This window comes from Podarcis raffonei, chromosome 6 (genome assembly GCF_027172205.1).
Source record: "Podarcis raffonei isolate rPodRaf1 chromosome 6, rPodRaf1.pri, whole genome shotgun sequence".
In the NCBI taxonomy this organism is placed as follows: domain Eukaryota; kingdom Metazoa; phylum Chordata; class Lepidosauria; order Squamata; family Lacertidae; genus Podarcis; species Podarcis raffonei.
Window position 1 is genome coordinate 18,715,908 of NC_070607.1, and position 19,031 is coordinate 18,734,938.

The window sequence follows — 19,031 nt, forward strand, 5'->3', positions numbered from 1 at the left end:
GATGATATTATCATCATCATTATTATTATTATTATTATTATTATTATTATTATTATTAAATTTATATCCCACTTGATTGTAAAAAAACCCCAAAGCCCTTCAGAGCGGTTGTCATGTCAAGAGAAAGGGATGAAACTTGCAGTCACACGCAAGTAGACAGAACACATTAGGAACTAATGGGGGGAGAGGCACAAATAGCAAGAATAGACTGCATGAGCTTCATCCTGAGTACACATACTATAGCATTTTGTTGCATGCATGGGCATGCCCAGGGTGGGGAGCGACCGCCAGGCCAGCATCGGGAAAAGCAACATTGCTTCTTTGACACTTCCTCTCCTGGTTAAGGCTTGACCTATGAGAGGAGCTGTGGACAGGCACAGGGCGCGCAGCCCAGCTAAGGAGAGAAGCAACAACACTGCCGACTTTTCTTCTAACAAGCATACATTTAATTAATAAAGAAAACTAACATAAAATTACCTGTCCTTTAGACAAATAATCTGCCAGCGTATTTAAAAGTTTGTAGTATACCTCGAACCATGGCAAGTAGCTGAAAAGAGAGACATAAAAGCTTTTATTTAAAAAAAGGAGAAACACAATATGAAAACGATTTCATCGTGATGCACTTTTTGAAAGCGTTCAAGCAAGATTGAACAGTAAAATTTTAGATCTAAGTAGTTCATAAGAAAAAAGTGTATTGACTTGATCCTGCAAAACAAAACAAAATGTATCTAACTTTTTTCTCATTTGTAAGAAAATACTTAAAAAAGACAGTACATGGTGATGGCTGTTGGTATTTTTAAACAAGAAACTATTCTTGGTTTGTTTAGCTTTTCCTTAAATCCTCAAGAGGGCATTTGATACTTACCATTCATTAAAACCATATCACAGGAAGTCCACAAAGCTTGGATGCAAAGGGACAAACTTGATACATTATGAAAAACAAGCACACAGAGATATGTTTTATACACATACACACTAAAGTATGAAGAATGACAAAGTTCAGCTAATTGCATATTGAAATACTAGATACTAGAATTATTTTCCTTTCAAAACTGGGAAGACTTAACAACAGCTACCCCTAGTTTCAGAAACTGAAAAATAATGTTTAAAAAACAAAACAACAGCTACCATTAACCTACAACTGTTAAAATGACAAAAATGCTAGATGCAAATAATATAGATCCATTATTTAAAACCAAAAGATCAAATTGAACCATACATTAGCATTCAGGTAGGAATATACCTATCACAATTATAACGGAGACTTTGGCAACCTGCTCTAGACATTTTCACCAGCTTAACCATATATATGACTCCACCATGTGCAGAATGATGTCACTCTTTGTAACATAAGAAGGGTCTGCTGCACCCGAAGGCCAATATAGTCCAGCATCCTGCGCTCACAGTGGCCAACCAGATGGCTGTGGGAAACCCACAAGTAGGACCCAAGCACAAGGGCACTCCCCCTCCCAGTTGGTTTCCAGAAACTGGTATTCAGAAGCAGAGCAGTGGAGGCAGAGCATAGCTATCATAACAATGTGCTGTCATAGCTATGGGTACCCAGAACCACACAAGCATTCCTCATTTCTCATTAAGGAGCACTATTACTTCACGGCCTAGGACCCTCGTACCTACGGGACCACCTCTCCTGGTATGCCCCACGGAGAGCCTCAAGGTCCATAAATAACAACACCCTTGTGGTCCCAGGCCCTAAGGAAGTTAGATTGGCTTCAACCAGAGCCAGGGCCTTTTCAACTCTGGCTCCGGCCTGGTGGAACGCTCTGCCTCATGAGACCAGGGCCCTGCAGGATCTGATTTCTTTCCGCAGGGCCTGTAAGACAGAGTTGTTCTGCCTGGCCTTTGGCTTGGAGCCAATTTGATTCCCTCCCTCTCTTTCTTTTTTCTTTTCCTTCTCCTCCTGCGATGAGGCTACATTTTAATATTTTAATGTTCCATTATTTTAATGTTGTTTTTTATTTTTGTTTTTAAGTTGTAATCATTCATCTTGTTTTTATTATTGCTTGTAAGCTGCTCTGAGCCCGGCCTTGGCTCAGATAATAATAATAATAATAATAATAATAATAATAATAATAATAATTACAAGGGGGCAAGCGTACAGCCCTGATCCCAGATTACTTTCTACCAATATAAATAATATGGTTGGCATCCGTCTATCTCGAGAAACAATGGAGTGTGCCTCTAGGGTTGAAGTCAAACCACTGGAGAATCACAGCGCCTGCTGTGGCTGCCGAGACCCAGTAACTCATTACTGATGCCTCCCACATTGTTTTTGCTGCTTTAACTGCACCAAAATGACCTCTCCAGGGCGCAAGCCTGGGCAGTGTGTACAGAGGTCCTGGGCTGCCCAGATGACAAGACCCCCCTCTTGGCTTCCCTGATGTGGTCCAAAGGAAAGCAGAGCAATACATTTGGCTGCAGGAGCTGCCAGGAGGAGACATGCAAGATGCCATGTGTTTATGTACATATAAGAAAGACAGCTTGGCTCTGTCTTTCTTACCTTATACATATTGACTTCAATACAAACTATTGTGAATGAAATTCTGCTCACAGAAAAGGACTTTCCTGTCTCCCCCTTCCTACTGAAGCTCCCATGGATCCTCCTTAACCTTTTCTTCTTCCTAAATTAAGCATAACAACTATTGTGGAAGAGGGTGATGTTTATCCTCTGAACCTAAACTTAGGAACTTTCTTACTCACTTCAGCATATGCCACAGTTAAGGCAGGAATAATGATTATGCTACACAATAATACAGCTGAGGAGAGGAAGCCAATTAGGATTTGGTCACCTCTGTACAATGCACAACACAGAGAAACCATGAAAAAGCTGGATCACAAAACCGGCTTAATCAGTATCTCCTAATTTCAATAATTCAGAGAGTGCTTCAACAAATTTCCTGCCTGCCATGTAAAGCAAAAAATCTTTAAAATGACATCTGCAGAATCAATCGCGGATGTGGAAGTGTTATGCTTTTAAAATGCATTCAGTCCTACCTAAAGAGTGGCCCTTACCTGTCACATAAACAACGGCAGCATATATTTCATTGCTAATTAAAAACGTATTTAGCATATTCTTTTAATCCAAGGAGCCACAAGGCAGGCGCTCAGGCTTTCATTCAAAGTCATTCTTCAGCTTTGTTGCACTAAGTAGACTTCCACCTCGCTTGCGCTTCCACTACAGTTCTGATAAAGCTTTTATATTCGCAAGTCAAAGGTTAAATAAAGGAAAGGAAATGTTTTCTGTCAAACAGTCAGGTAACCACTAACAGTCCTGAACTATCAGCAGGAATCTAACTTCTAGTAATCAAATAAAACTAAGGAAACCGCCTTTCCGTAGCTAAATGTCTAATGTCTAGGGGCTACTTTCTGTCTGGAAAATTGACACAAAATGTGTAAAATTGAAACATTCTGCTTCTGAGGGATTTGCCTAAAGGAAGAAGGGGGGGAGAGCTTCAAGCACAGTCTGAGATGAAGAACTACAAAGGCTTCCCAAATAAACCTGTCTACCTTATTAGAACATTTCGTTTAGAAATCTAGGTGACAATTTTACAGTCATAAAATTTCATTAATCAAATCCAAGGCTGAAAATTTTAATGATGCCGTCTGCATTTCACAGGATGCATAAGGTCAGCTAGAGCCACAGACAGTAGTTTAACAAAATGAACCCAGTCAAATTATTTTCATGCATTTAGGAAGATATATACCTGGTTTCTTACGAGAGGGAGTATTAACAAAACAAAACTAAAAATCCCCCAAAGCATACTGTTCTTTAACAATGACACATCAAAGTTAACCCAGTAATTTACACTGGAACTCTCAAGTCTGCACCATCATTAACGTGAAAAATTAAATTTAGACAGCAAATTTAGCATAGCAAAACGTGTGTTAAACAGGACTTGAGACATCAGTCTAAATAGTGAAAGGCAGATTAAAGGTTCTGTAGAAGCCTCGGCAACAGCAGGAATCCAGACTGTGAGCTCCACAGAAGAGGCAGACGAATGGAAAATACTATGCTGCAAAGCAACATACAGAAAGCCTGCAGAAAGTTCTAGCCACCTCTTTAAGCTGTTTATATTGCCATTTCGTATCTGTTTGCAGTTTTGCTTCCATTTTAGTAGCTGCAATGGGGGAGAGCAAAATGATTCATCTTTCTTCTTCTTTTCCAACTATAAAGGTATCGAGCATAGATACTGATAAAGACCAAAGCGACACACGGCAGCCATTGTTAAGTGACAGAGTCCCAGGCAAGTTACAGTGGTCTATGAAAATAGTAGCCAATAAAGTGAACCTGGTGCTGTAAATTTGCAACATATTGTGATTTTTCTTTACCCTTCCAAAAAAATAAATAAATACACTTTTCTTCCTCAAAACAGTGTAGATCACCCTACCCTACTGTAATGGCTTTAGGGGTTGCTTGTGCGTAAGTTACCGCCGCTCTGGGCTAGGTTGCCTGATTAAACCGTTTCTGTCTGGACAGCCATCCACTCCGTGGCTGCTCAGTCGCTGGCAGAATCCGTCAGTGGGCGTTTCTTGAACCTCCTCCAGCAAAGAAGTTCTTTGACGCCAAGTCGCCACCTACTTTCCCTGCACGGAAGTCTTCTGCGCAGGGTGGGTGTGGGCAGCGGAGGATCTGTGCTCTCCTCGCTGATCTCCTGCAAAGAGTCCTGGGGCCTCCTCTCTGCTTCCCCCATCGACTCCCCTCTATCCCTGGTGTTGCGCTGATTTTCTTCCCCAGCCGGAGACCTGCCTCTCTCCCTGCTTGGCCCCTCTCCAGCATCGCTGTGGAGCCTCGCCTCCTCCTCTAGTTCCGATGGCAGTTCCCTGACACCTACCCCACTCCACTCACCATTCCCCCTCCCCCCTTTCCCCCACTTTTCTTCCTAATTGTTTAAACCAATTCATGAACCAAGAACTTATACATTGACCACTAACAAAGACAAGTATGTTGTAGATATATTTCCACATTTATTATGCTATTTTTGTGATATTGAAATGACATGAGAAAACTTGGTATACTTATTTGTACGACATTATACTTGCTTATAAAACCCAATAAAATAAAAATAAAATATGGTGCAGATTCTTAAATCGATGTTAGGGATTTATTCCCTCCCCTTCAACAAATCCCCAGGGCAGAATTTAATTATTATGTTAATAAAAGCAATCAAGGGCATATACCATGGGTAAGCAAACTAAGGCCCGGGGGCCGGATCCGGCCCAATCGCCTTCTAAATCCAGCCCTCAGATGGTCCAGGAATCAGCATGTTTTTACATGAGTAGAATGTGTCCTTTTATTTAAAATGCATCTCTGGGTTATTTATGGGGCACAGGAATTCTTTCTATTTCCCCCAAAAAATATGGTCCAGTCCCCCACAAGGTCTGAGGGACAGTTGACCAGCCCCCTGCTGAAAAGGTTTGCTGACCCCTGTCATATACAGTAGTGGCTGGTGAGGCAGCATGAAATTGTTCACCTGACTTCCCACTGTCCTGCATCGTTGCTAGTCACCAAGAGGGGAAGGCAGCAGGTAGCTGGGTGTGGGCGAAGTCAATTCAACACTACTGACGCTGTGTCAGCACCAGGCTAAGATCCCCACTACCTTCCCCCTCTCAAAACGCATGTTAGAAAAAGGCACTGCACCCCATCTTGCACTAGTTCTTGCACAATGATTCATGGAACCGAGCCATTGCCAGAATTTCTTTCGCTAGTGCATCTCTAGCTCCAACCCTCAGGTGGAAGGGTGCACTAAATCTATATCACATTGGTGCAGGGGGCACTGATCTGCGCTGTGTGTTTGTTGGGGGTCACAGTCCCTTGATAGCACTCCTGGTGTTGCTTTAAGGCACCCAAGCCATAGCTGCGGACAGGAATGCACTTTTCCATCTTTGTTTGATCTGTGAGCTATGCAGAGGCTGATTGTACAGTGTTCAATTTTATTGCTGTTATGGATCTGTGCTCCATTCCTTTCGGTGCCTTTTATGGCAGAAAATAGACATTCTAGGTTTAAATATAAATAAAGATATACACTATCTTACATGACTATCCAAATGGATTCAGTCATGTTTCAGTTCACTATTATCTGCTTTTGTCTTTCCCTTTGTGCAATCTGCATCTCTTCAGAGCCCATCGATAACACAGTTAAGGTTGTAATATCTGATATTTTTAAAAACCAGAGAGGAGACCTGTTCCCTTTAAATATATTCCTTACACTCAAATTATTTTCCCTCACTGCCCTCAAGAGTAAAAGATGGATGTGCTTCCAAACTATACATACAGATTATTATTTTTTTAAAAAAAAAAAAAAAAGCTGGCCTGGTAAGCATTTAGCATTGCAGTGTAAATTTGAAATTGTCACAATGGAAGGAATAATGGCAGTACTCTTATTAAAGCTTGCTGAAAAATTATAGCTTGCCACTTTTTATTTGAGCAGTTACTTCTACAAAATAACAGACCAAAACTAAAGCATTCAATTAAAGTTGGAAATTTGGTGCCTTAAGACTATAAGAAGGATCTAGCTAGATCAGCGTAACACGGTCCAGAAAGATGCTCCTAGGAATCTGGCAAGGACGCATGGAGATGATTGCTTTGTGTTGTTGTTTGTCCACAGAATCTTGCATTCAGAAATACACTGCCTCTTAACATGGAGATTAATCAACATTGATAACCTAACCTAAGAAGGTTAGACTACATCCACTATATGGCAAATTTCTGCACTGTGGTTGCATAAAGGTAAAGAGACCCTTGACCGTTAGGTCCAGTCGTGACCGACTCTGGGGTTGTGGCGCTCATCTCGCTTTACTGGCCGAGGGAGCTGGCATACAGCTTCCAGGTCATGTGGCTAGCATGACTAAGCCGCTTCTGGCGAACCAGAGCAGCGCATGGAAATGCTGTTTACCTTCCCGCCAGAGCGGTACCTATTTTTCTATTTGCACTTTGACGTGCTTTCGAACTGCTAGGTGGGCAGGAGCTGGGACCGAACAATGGGAGCTCACCTCGTCGCGGGGATTCGAACCGCCAACCTTCCGATCAGCAAGCCCTAATAATAATAATAATAATAAATTTTATTTATATCCCGCCCTCCCCAGCCGAAGCTGGGCTCAGGGCGGCTAACAACAATAAACAATACAAAAGTACAACACAAACAACACTCTAAAATCATTCATTATAAAATTAATTAAATTCAAGCCACTGGCCACTATTGGGCCAGAGCTCCGCGAAGATTGCCGAGGGAGGGAGTCAGGCTGTGCCCTGGCCAAAGGCCTGGCGGAACAGCTCTGTCTTGCAGGCCCTGCGGAAAGATGTCAAGTCCCGCAGGGCCCTAGTCTCTTGTGACAGAGTGTTCCACCAGGTCGGAGCCACAGCCGAAAAAGCCCTGGCTCTAGTTGAGGCCAGCCTAACTTCTCTGTGGCCTGGGACCTTCAAGATATTTTTATTTGAAGACCGTAAGTTTCTCTGTGGGGCATACCAGGAGAGGCGGTCCCGTAGGTACGAGGGTCCAAGGCCGTATAGGGCTTTAAAGGTTAAAACCAGCACCTTAAACCTGATCCTGTACTCCACCGGGAGCCAGTGCAGTTGATATAGCACCGGATGAATGTGATCTCGCAGCGAAGACCCCGTAAGGAGTCTCGCTGCAGCATTCTGCACCCGCTGGAGTTTCTGGGTCAGTCTTAAGGGCAGCCCCACGTAGAGCGAGTTACAATAATCCAGTCTGGAGGTGACCGTCGCGTGGATCACAGTGGCTAGGTCAGGGCGAGAGAGGTAAGGAGCCAACTGCTTAGCTTGGCGGAGATGGAAAAATGCCGCCTTTGTTATAGCTGCAATCTGCGCCTCCATGGAAAGGGAGGTGTCGAAGATTACACCCAAACTCTTAACGGACGGTGCTGGCACTAACTGCGCCCCCGCAAGAGATGGGAGTTGCCCCCCCAATCCCATATCGTCCCGTCCCAGCCACAGGACCTCTGTCTTCGAAGGATTTAGCTTCAACCGGCTCCCACGTAACCATCCAGCCACAGCTTCCAGACATCTGGTCAGTGTGTCTGGGGCCGAGTCAGGATGGCCATCCATCAACAGATAGAGTTGGGTGTCATCGGCATACTGATGGCAACCCAGCCCAAAACTCCGGACAAGCTGGGCGAGGGGGCGCATAAAGATGTTGAAAAGCATTGGGGAGAGTATCGCACCCTGAGGTACTCCACACACCAAGGAGTGGCGCGATGACAATTCCCCCCCAAGCGCCACCCTCTGTCCCCGACCAGAGAGAAACGAGCGCAGCCATTGAAGGACTGTGCCCTGGATCCCCACGTCGGCAAGGCGGTGGTCCAGAAGTTCATGATCGACCATGTCGAAAGCTGCTGACAGATCTAGAAGAATCAGCAGCCCCGACCCGCCTCGATCCAGCTGTCTACGAAGATCATCTGTTAGGGCAACCAGAGCTGTCTCGGTCCCATGACCAGCGCGGAAGCCAGACTGGAATGGATCCAGAGCTCTGCGGTTTAACCCACAGCGCCACCCGCATCCCTAACTATGGATGCACAGTTAGACATTAAACCAGAAGTGGGGGGGGATATGTTACTGAAGGAGGGAAACCTAGACTACTCCTGCTAATTTACCAGCTCAGATTAACTTGGGTCAGTAGCATGGAGACTGCTGCAATGCTTCATAGGCGTACTGAATCAAAACGGCCTGGACATTTGAAAGCAATCTCTGTCTGGAAGCAGCCAAAGTGAGAATCAACATGCAAAATACCATTTTGTAATCTGATTTGCGAAGGAAATGCACAAACAAAATAGGAAGAGTGGCTTCAGCAAATCCCTTAACTTTCAGCAAAGGTGCACACCAGAAAATGAAGTGTAAAGTGAGGTGCTTAGTTTCCTGTGATATACCCAAAACCAAAGTAAATGGATTAGTATGAGCTTTGTCCAAATGCAATGGACATTTACAACCATTATTATATGTTAAATAGTAGTTGCAGTTGCAGTAGAAGCTACAAGGTAAGCATTAGGAGTTGCAGGTTCAATGCATGCAGCCCATTGGGTTGGGTGTCTACGTGTCTGCTTAGTGAGAACAGCTGAGCAGAGGAAGGAACAGCAGAAGGGATTCTGTTTCAGTACCCTGTGTTTTGCAGCTTGTAGAATCCCTTCTGGTGTTCCTTCCTCTGCTCTACTGAAAGTTTCCTTTACTGAATACAGAGGATGCAGGGCTAGCAAAGCATAGGGCAAGGACCATCTGATGGCCCCATCCCTGTTCAAATGCTGGGGCCTCCCTAAAGAGGTGTTTACATTGCAGTCCCAATGTGGTTGCAGCCAAGCACCTCAGTTCTAGCTGGCAAACTGGGGTGAGTGGTGAAAGTCACCCCTTCATCCGGAATCAGGTCCGAGGCCTGTAAGATTGCCCCCGCCGGGGGGGGGCGGGTTCCCTGCTACATGATTGGCCTGTCCAATGCCTTATCCAACCCAAATTGTAACAGGATATGTAAAATACCTAACAGAATATTCATTTCTTGGGGAGGGAAAGGCAAAAACCTCATACCATTTGCCAATCAGGTGTGAGAGAAAAATATTTCAACACCACTCCCAGCAACAGGGAGTGTTGGGGAGGAAGCTGCAGACAAAATAGGCTGATTGGGGCCAGAGATTCTACTTTTTAAACAAGAAAGGAAAGGAAGCTCAGAATCTTGGCCCCCTGTTTCACCTGGGCCCAGTACATGTCCCCTCTCAGCAGTCCTGCTGTGGTATAAAATTGCCACTTCTCTGTTAAGTAGCAGTAGTAATAATTAAAGAGGTAAACCTAGATATAGGATAAAATTGAAACCACATATTTGGTGGTGTAAATAATTTTACTTGATTTTGATAAAAAAAATAAAAGTATTATTCTTAGCCTTCTTTAAGCTACCCTTGTAAAACTACATGCAGTGATTATTTATAACCTAGACAATAGACAATAACCCCAGTAAACTAATTTCCATGAAATAATGATCACTCTATAAGCTTTGCTGCTTCCTAGTACATCAGCCTTACACTTCTGCCCAGCTGCCCTGACTTGGTTTCTCCAGGGTATCACTGGTCCTCTACTTCATAGTTCATCTTTGTACGTCTGTCCCCTTCTTCCCACATGCATCGCAGTGCCACTGGTTGGCCTGCCATCTTCCTTTGTCACTTCTTGCTTTAGCACAACCACTGATAGCTCAAGTCTCCAAGCGGTTTCTCCATTTCCTTTGCTGCTCATATGCATGGCAGGTTGCTTGAACATTTGTTTTCAGCTGCATTTACAGGCACCCAGGCTCTCCTTTAAAGAGGCAAAATGTTTCTTTCATTTGGCTTTTAATTAAGCAGTTTATTGTGGTCGTGCTGTTTATGTTTTAATATCTATTTTGGAGCAAACTGATGACAAGGTAACATTCACTGTGAAAATCCACAGTTGTAATAACATTTTTAATCACCTTGGCCTGTGGTGTTTTGTTGTTTATAGCACTTCTGTTTACCATTAAGTGTTCTCCTAATTCTGCTATGGTTGAACCGTACTAGCAAATGAGTCACTTCCTGCAGTTCCATGCTCATAAAAAAACCAAAAAAATACATTAGTGCTTCAGTATGCAATTCTTGTTGAATGGCAAAAATTGGCCCATGAAAGGCATTCCCGCTTCTTCGTACAGTAAGCATTCTGCTATTTTACCTATTTATTGTGAACATTCTAGACATCTTCTCTCAATGGTCTGGTACGGATGAAACACTGACCCAATTGAAACCATCAACTCACTGGTCCCGTTCACATGTAACACTAGCCAGACCACGGCTTAGCACAAAAGAGCAAACATGTGGGCTTCTGGAGAGGAGATCACAGCCCCTTTGCTCGTGCAAGTCATTCCACTGTTTCACTGAGCTAAGCCATGGTTTAGATAAGTGTGCCATCCAAACCCAGGTTTATGGTTTAGCTCTCTTCAGACACAAGCAGCAACCAAGGTTTGTCCTCTGATTACCAAGCCTTCTTTGACTCAAGAACTTGCCTGTTTTGACACATTTGACTACAGTAGGCTACTGTCTCCTCCTTTCTTGTTCCCTTCCTCCCTTTCATATGAAGTGCCCTAGTGGAGGTTATTTGGAAGCAGGTATGTCAGGGTAGGGACACGGGTGGAGCTGTGGGTTAAACCACAGAGCCTAGGACTTGCCGATCAGAAGATCGGCAGTTCGAATCCCCGCGACGGGGTTAGCTCCCGTTGCTCGGTCCCTGCTCCTGCCGACCTAGCAGTTCAAAAGCATGTCAAAGTGCAAATAGATAAATAGATACCACTCCGGCGGGAAGGTAAACGGCGTTTCTGTGTGCTGCTCTGGTTCGCCAGAAGCAGCTTAGTCATGCTGGCCACATGACCCGGAAAAACTGTCTGCGGACAAACGCCGGCTCCCTCAGCCTATAGAGCGAGATGAGCGCGCAACCCCAGTGTCAGTCACGACTGGACCTAATGGTCAGGGGTCCCTTTATGTTTTTATGTCAGGGTAGGACAGCAGGTCTTTCCAGTCATAGCCCCTATTATTACTTCCTAAAGCCCTATAAAGTGAAAATAGTTGGGTGGGTGGGAAAGCGACCTGAAAATTAACCAACCAGAGCAATAAATTGAATGAAGCCAGGAGTAGGTGGCCCACAGGCTGTATCCAGCCCCCTCAATAGGTGGTTTTTTTTGGGGGGGGGTGCTGCTAAGACCCCTCCCCCAAAAGGGCCACACCCACTTTTACAGTATAGTCACTTCCACTTTGATATGCAAGCCCTTGATTCACCATGGGTTAATGTAGCCCTCAATCAAAAAAAGATTAGCCACCCCTGAATTAAATACTTATCATAGGAGACACAGAGAGGGAATTTGAAAATGACAGCTTAAAACAGGGTTACGGACGCTGCGGCCCTCCGACTCCCATTAGTCCCACTCAGCATAATGGCCACAGATAGTGCAGGCAGCAACATCTAGAGAGCCACAGCTACCTCATTTCTGGTTTAAAATAAACCAAAAAGATTTATGCCACTCCACACATACATTTGAAAATCTAAGAAAACCTTCAGCTATCAGTGCTCACATTTCACATGCAAGAAACAGCATCTCTTCCAAATATAAATAGTTGATAATTTTCTATGTGGCAACAACCACATTTCAATCTTGAGGGCTTATAGAGAAATGGAAACTGAGGGCTGGAGGGAAGACAGGCCTAATTTGCAAGAAGATAACAAGTGCAATGTTCATGGAGGGAGGATTCAGTTACCTATGTCAGATAGGACATTTCCAGTCCTGGCTGCCTCAGGGTATTACATAGATTACATAACAGTATAAATGCTGTGGCAATGAAAAAGCAACTGGTCAAAAAAGAAATAGCCCCAAGAAGGACATAAGCAACCCTTTCCTGCTCGCTTAACGCTTAGAAGTAAGTTGCATCCTCCTGTATAGTTATGACGAATGCCAGCTTTGTCACAGCTAATATTAACCAAGTTTCTCATTTAATAAGGATTTGAAACTCTGATTTATTATTGGGTTCAGATCCTGTTTAAAATCAAATTCTGCTTAGCATAAGGGGTGAATATGTTCCTAAGACAGGAGGAAATGGGAGAAAGAGAACACATGTTCGATGCTGGTTTCAAATCTCTTAAGTGCAGGGAACAAAAGCCATTATTACATCTGAACCAGCCCAGAAGATCACTTCAAGTTGTGGTCATATGTTTGACATTCATCCAGCACCAGTTTTAGTATTTCAATGGGCTCATGTGGAGCCAGTGTTACATCTGCATCAGCCCACCTAAATACCCCACGATAAAGAGTACCACTGCTTTTACTGTAGAAGGTGCAAAAATGTCACTTCTTTGCATTTGTGAAATACAGGTTTGATGGTGATTATTATTTGTGAAATACTAGAACAGAACCATGTTAACAAACGTGCAAAAGAACATAGCATGAACTGGGCAAAACAGGACACAAAACAGTAATCCATCCACAAGAGACAACTGCAAAAGGTCAGTTCAGACCTTAAAAGGTTGGATTTTGCCTTATATGCATAGTATTGTACACACACAGGCTGAATTTGGATGCGCTGCCCCTGGCACAGAAAGTCCGGGATGACAGAGGCAGGGCTGAACGAAATCAGACCTATGAATAACTGTCTGAAGCAGCCCAACACCCAGTCCTTTCTGAGAAAGTTTTGCAAAAATGCATTGCTTCCAGCAGTGCTGTGAGGATGCTGTAACACAAATAAATACCAGCCCACTTTGATTCAAGATGGATGCAAAGTAAGGGTATAATGCAGTCTTGTGACTAAGGTTAGGATGAAAAATTCACATATACTCTTTCTTACGATGCAACTTATTTCTTTCTTTTGGGTCAGGAAGGAAGAGAAGTATATCTACTTATTTGCACTAGAACTACTTCTCTTCATTGTCCTAGGACAATTTCAATTGCAACTCATGCGTCGAATTTTTCTCCTTTAAAAAAAAAGTTACACAAGTTCCTGCCAAGCCAGGCCAGCTATGGTACATTTTCAAAACACCTCATTGAAGCATCTTACCTTATGGAAAAAATAAGTAAATAAAATCATTTATAACTGTCAAGAAGTGCCATTGTGATGGTAGCAGGCCAGGACACATAAAAGTTTTTCAGATAAGCAGGGAATCTACAATTTTCAGCCAATGATTAATAATTAACTAAGAGAGAGTAGTTGGACAGGATAAGGAAATTACTAATTTGTTGGAGATAGCTACTTACCTTAGAATGCATAGGCAGACTTTGCCTCCTGATGTTAACCGGCAAAATCCAAATCTTTGTTTGCTTTCAATGTCAGTAAGCACAAAGGTAAAGTGCTGTCCAACCTGGGTCACCCTAGGAGGACAAGAAATATATTAGGCTGTTCTAACCCAGAAAGATGAGCTTAGAATTCATTTACCGTATGTACACTAACACTAACCGGAAAAAATATTCTAATCTAATAAATCAAACAAGATAAAGTTTTATAAATAGTCACCGGGCGGGGAGGGACCCCTGACAACTTGATTCACCCTAGATTCACTACTAAAGGCAATTGTTTGTTAATTTGCCTATGTCTCCACGGCACAAGTAGCATCTGCATTGACTAGCAGAATTTCACCAGGGCTTCAGACTGTCCCATCTTCACCTTGTGATAGCAGGGGCTGAAGCTGGGACCTTTTACATTCAAAGCATGCGCTCTAACACTGAACAAGGGAAACAGGGCTCAGTGGCCCAGGAGGAGATGGAATGTGAACAGAACTTGCCACCGGGTGGGAGTGAGGCATGGAGGGTTCACAGAGCTTGCCTTGCCTGCCCAGTCTCACCTCGCCACCAGAGCCAAGCAGGGCTGTGATGTGCCACCTGCCACTATGCAAGGAGGAGCCCAGCTGGCTGACGCGGCCCTTGGACACCCCCCCCCCCCATGGCTGGGCAGCCATTCAGTGCGGGGGCCCGGGATGCCGTAGCGAGGTCAGGCCAGGCTCCCAGGCCTAGAGACCCTGGCAGCAGCCAGGGCAGGACGGAGATCCCTGCATGGGTACGCCTGGTTTGTGCCCCCTCAAAATTGTGCACCCAGGGCTATAGTCTTCCTGCCCGCCCGCCCCCCCCCCCCCACATTTTGCCCCTGCCAGGGCCTGCCACATTAAAGATTGAATAGCAGAAAGAATTCTTCAGTCTTTATTTGATTTGAAAGTTTTAAAAATTGACTACATTTCAAGGTTTATTAAAAAGTGCTCAGATATTATTACAATAGCAGTTTTCCAAATTATATTGCTCCCATCAGGAGCATCCAGGATCAAAACCAGGTGCCGAGTGATCAGTTTCGAAGGTCTTTTACCAGGAGTAACTCAAGGCTGAAGAAAGCAGACGGAAATAATGTTTATTACACACCCCGGCTCTAGCATAGCTCCACCTGCTCAGGCTCCCCATCAGTTCCCCCTGGCTTGGCTATTAATGTTCTTTCATTCTGGCTTCGGTCATTTGGCTGCCCAGGTGCCTTTGAAAGAACTGCTCCCCTGTTCCCAACCTCTGTCTGATTTGCCCAACTTATTCAGACCTCCTGCGATTTCTGCCAGTGCAGTTCCTTAGAAATTCTGGTCTCATCCTAGTAGGGCATGGCCTCTAGAACCCTGGACTCTTGGCTGCCTCAGTTCTGATAGCCTGCTGCTCCCGCCAGCTAAGATTCGTAGACTATGCGAGGAAATGGAAAGCTTCAGCATGGAATTCTATTTCCAACTTGACCCCACTAGTTTTTATCGTTATTTATCACTATCTGAATTTTAAAAGCAACCTGCTTTACAGCCCTTCATACAACCAGGAAGCTGCCTTATACCAGCACATATTCCAGTTGCTACACAATGCTATACATGGTCTGCCCCATCCCCATCTCCCATTATCATCTGAACAGCCCTGGGGGCCAGGCTAGGCTAGGCTAGGCTGAGAGAAAGTAACTGGTCCAATGCCAGTGAATTTCATGGCTGAGTAGGAATCTCAAATGGGACTTTCCAGTCACAGCCTGACATTCTAACCACCACACCACACCAGCTCTCCATGCTTCATAAGTGCATGATTCAAAGACCAGACGGAACAACTTGCAAAGATCTGAAGGAGAGACACTTAAAAAGTAACAGTGTGACCTAGTGCTGAGTGATGTAACAGAGTCCTTTGTGCTTTATTTCTGCTCGTGTGCCTTCATCGTTTTCTGTGCTAACCCAATGTCATGATAAAGACAGTAGTAGTAGTAGTAGTAGTAGTAGTAGTAGTAGTAGTAGTAGTAATATATTATTATTTATACCCTGCCCATCTGGCTGGGTTTCCCCGGCCACTCTGGGCGGCTTCCAACAAAATATTAAAATAAAATAGTCTGTCAAACATGAAAAGCTTCCCTAAACAGGGCTGCCTTCAGGTGTCTTCTAAAAGTCTGGTAGTTGTTTTCTCTTTGACATCTGGTGGGAGGGCGTTCCACAGGGCAGGTGCCACTACCAAGAAGGCCCTCTGCCTAGTTCCCTGTAACTTGGCTTCTCGCAGCGAGGGAACCGCCAGAAGGCCCTCGGCGCTGGACCTCAGTGTCCAGGTGGAACAATGGGGGTGGAGACGCTCCTTCAAGTAAGCATTGTTATTTATTGTCCACACTCTCATACTTTGTTATTTGGGGATATTATTGTTTTCTCGTGTCACCATTTTGTCCTTAGCTTTTTCTTCTCTCAAAGATATCCTGCAAGACAGTAGAGGTTTAGGGTCAGAGTATTTCTTCTCCTAGGTGGGCTACCTTCCTAGGTTGATGAGCCCTCACTTCCCTCTACAGCACATTTCCCACACAAGCGGTACTACCCCTCTCCTAACACCCTATACACCCCATGGTTGTATGAGCATGGAAGAAAGAGTGTGCGGGTAGGGGTTTTGTGGCTCCGGCCATGCGCACCACTGGCGTGCTGCTCCTAGAAGGTTAAACATGTGGCAATGAGGCCCACAGGCTGAAAAAGCTTCCCCACTCTTGACACAGAGGCAGGCCTTACACTGGCCATTCCACCCTTTGTAGGATTTGTAAGAATTCCTGTCTCCGCAAACCAAAGATGAAAACACAACCTGTAATAAATAGGAGGCAGGCCACTCCAAAGAGAACAAATTAATAAAGGAAACTGCTTTTTAAAAAATATTCTTGGAAGCTGTTGGCACTGCCATCAGTCCTTGAACTGGAGCACAAATACAAATGGTTAAATAAAGTATTTATATAATAATACTGCAAACTCAAAATTGTTCATCAGAATTGCCTTGCTATCGTGAATGAATGAGCCAAAGGCAAAAACCCAAAACGACCTACAAACGTATATTCCAGCACATACTCCTCTCCTTGCTTCTTTGTTCAAAAATAATGTTTAACGTATATAAACATCAAACCTACACTCTCTCAATGTCTCTACTATATGAATAAAGTTTTAAAATCAATATTCATGTTCTTCAGTGAACAAAACTGATAGGGAGCATTTATACTGTTATGTTCATTATCAAGGCGTGATTTAAAGTTTTCTTTGAGGACTGATTAAGAATTTTCTCTCTTTAGGTATGAAAATTCGCATCATCAGCATCAAATGTAAGTTGTTTGGCCTTGGTGGAAGAACGCACTTTCTTCTAGATTTATGGCTCTGTGCAATCATTTAGGAATGGGGAGTTATTCATATGAGAGAATGTTTTTGCACAAAAGTTATGTATAGCCCATAGACACCATGTATTTAATGAATAGTGGACTCTGGTCCATGAAAGCTTAAGCCACTGTAAAACTGTTAACCTTTATGGTGCCACAATACTGCTGTTTTGTTGCAACAAACTAATATAGCTATTCTTCTGAAAATTATTATGTTCCGTTTAGTAAATTGTCATACAAGCTTTAAAATAAGAATTAAAGTTGTGTAGTAAAACAGTAGTTCAGTTAGTATTTGTAAATGAACAGGACAGAAGTTCATAAAAGTATGATTTGTATGAAGAGTGTAAACAAGATATTTCATAATGGTATACTTGAACATGGGATCATCCAAGGAAAGTATGTGGCAACAGATCTGGGATACATAAAATAAAATTCTAACTGTTCATAACTAAATTGTGAATCTCACTAACCATAAGTTTAGACAACTTCAAACATTTTTTTTAATACTTCTAAGCTTCTGGTTAGAAGGTCTATAAATAGGTTATTAGCTATAAGTGCTAAATGAAAACTCCCTGTACAAAATGCAGCATATACGTCAATACAGGTTTCTGATGAGAAACAATAGGGATAAGCTTGTAAGGTTCCCTAAGAGAATCTGCTAATGTTGGGGGCAGAAATCCTGTCTAGATAAGATTCTTCATGTGATCCACAAAAGGCAGTTCCATTATTATATTTATTCTTTAGTGCCATTATACAGGGATGAGAAAAGTACAGTGACACTGTGGAATGTGGCAACAACATGAAGCTTTAGGTTTCATGCTACATTTCGATCTCCCTGCTAAAAGAAAAATGTATTTTGCATACCTTAAATATTTCTTTACAATACAAGTAAGGTGCCACATATCTCTCCAATGCTTGTTATGCATGGCAAACATTTTTCTCCAAAAATTAATTAACAAAGGCGTGTCAACAAAAGCAACATTATTACTGCACGCCACCCCAATATCCTAGTGGTGAGAGAATCCAGGGGTTTCAGCTCTTACCAGGATTTGGCTTCCATGGAATGAAGGTTAGTGGAGTCTATGGTGTCTTTTAAGGTATATGGTTTTATTTACACATATATACAACCTGAGCATAAAATGGAGGGACTCATAGCATTAACACACCAAAAGATCTTGCTCCTTCATTCATCACAAGTTTGAATTCAGCACAGCTCAAGCAATGTCTCTGTATCTAGATTCTTACGACTGCTTTCTCTTACGTTCACATACAACTACACTCCCGTTGCACTTCTATCTACCAGCCATGGGGGAAGAGGAAAGGCCCACCCATTTACCCTATGGCACAGAGCAATTTCTTTGGTTATGCTAAGTATGGTGCTTAAGTGGTCAGCTAAGGCCAATTGTCTAGTTTGGGTCTAGATTTTAATCCTTACTGGGGAAAAGACTGAAAGAATTGGAAGACTGACCCACCCACCCCACAAACTAACAATGTTATGAAGAGCAAACAGAACAAAAATAGTTCCATACTATTTTTTTCACTTTGTTAATACTTCAAACATTTACTAGAAATGCACCTCCATCCTTGAATTGAGCATACTTTTAACTTTTACTTCTGGATCTACCTTCCATAGGTCAGGCTCCAAATTTCAACGGGTTAGAACAAAAATGTAGCAGAGCCCTGCCTAGATTGAAAGCTTAGAATACTATCCAAAAAGCTGCAACATTATATGAACAGGTTATGGACATGTACTGCAATGCGCTCTACATGGGGCTACCTTTGAAGGTGACCCAGAAACTACAACTAATTCAGAATGCGGCAGCTAGACTAGTGACTGGGAATGGCTGCCAAGACCACATAATCTTGAAAGACCTACATTGGCT

The 19,031-nt window shown here is 43.3% G+C and overlaps 1 protein-coding gene across 3 annotated transcripts in view; it reads right to left on the reverse strand.

Annotated features, from left to right (window-relative positions):
- The window catches only part of DENND1B (DENN domain containing 1B), a 170,085-nt gene that overhangs the window by 86,537 nt on the left and 64,517 nt on the right, over nt 1–19,031 (reverse strand). For all 3 annotated transcript variants that reach the window (XM_053391487.1, XM_053391486.1, XM_053391488.1), the window contains exons 5-6: nt 13,749–13,862; nt 478–547 (exon numbers count right to left, since the gene is read on the reverse strand). In XM_053391487.1, coding sequence (XP_053247462.1) covers nt 478–547; nt 13,749–13,862 — 184 coding nt within the window. The remainder of the gene's footprint in view (nt 1–477; nt 548–13,748; nt 13,863–19,031) is intronic.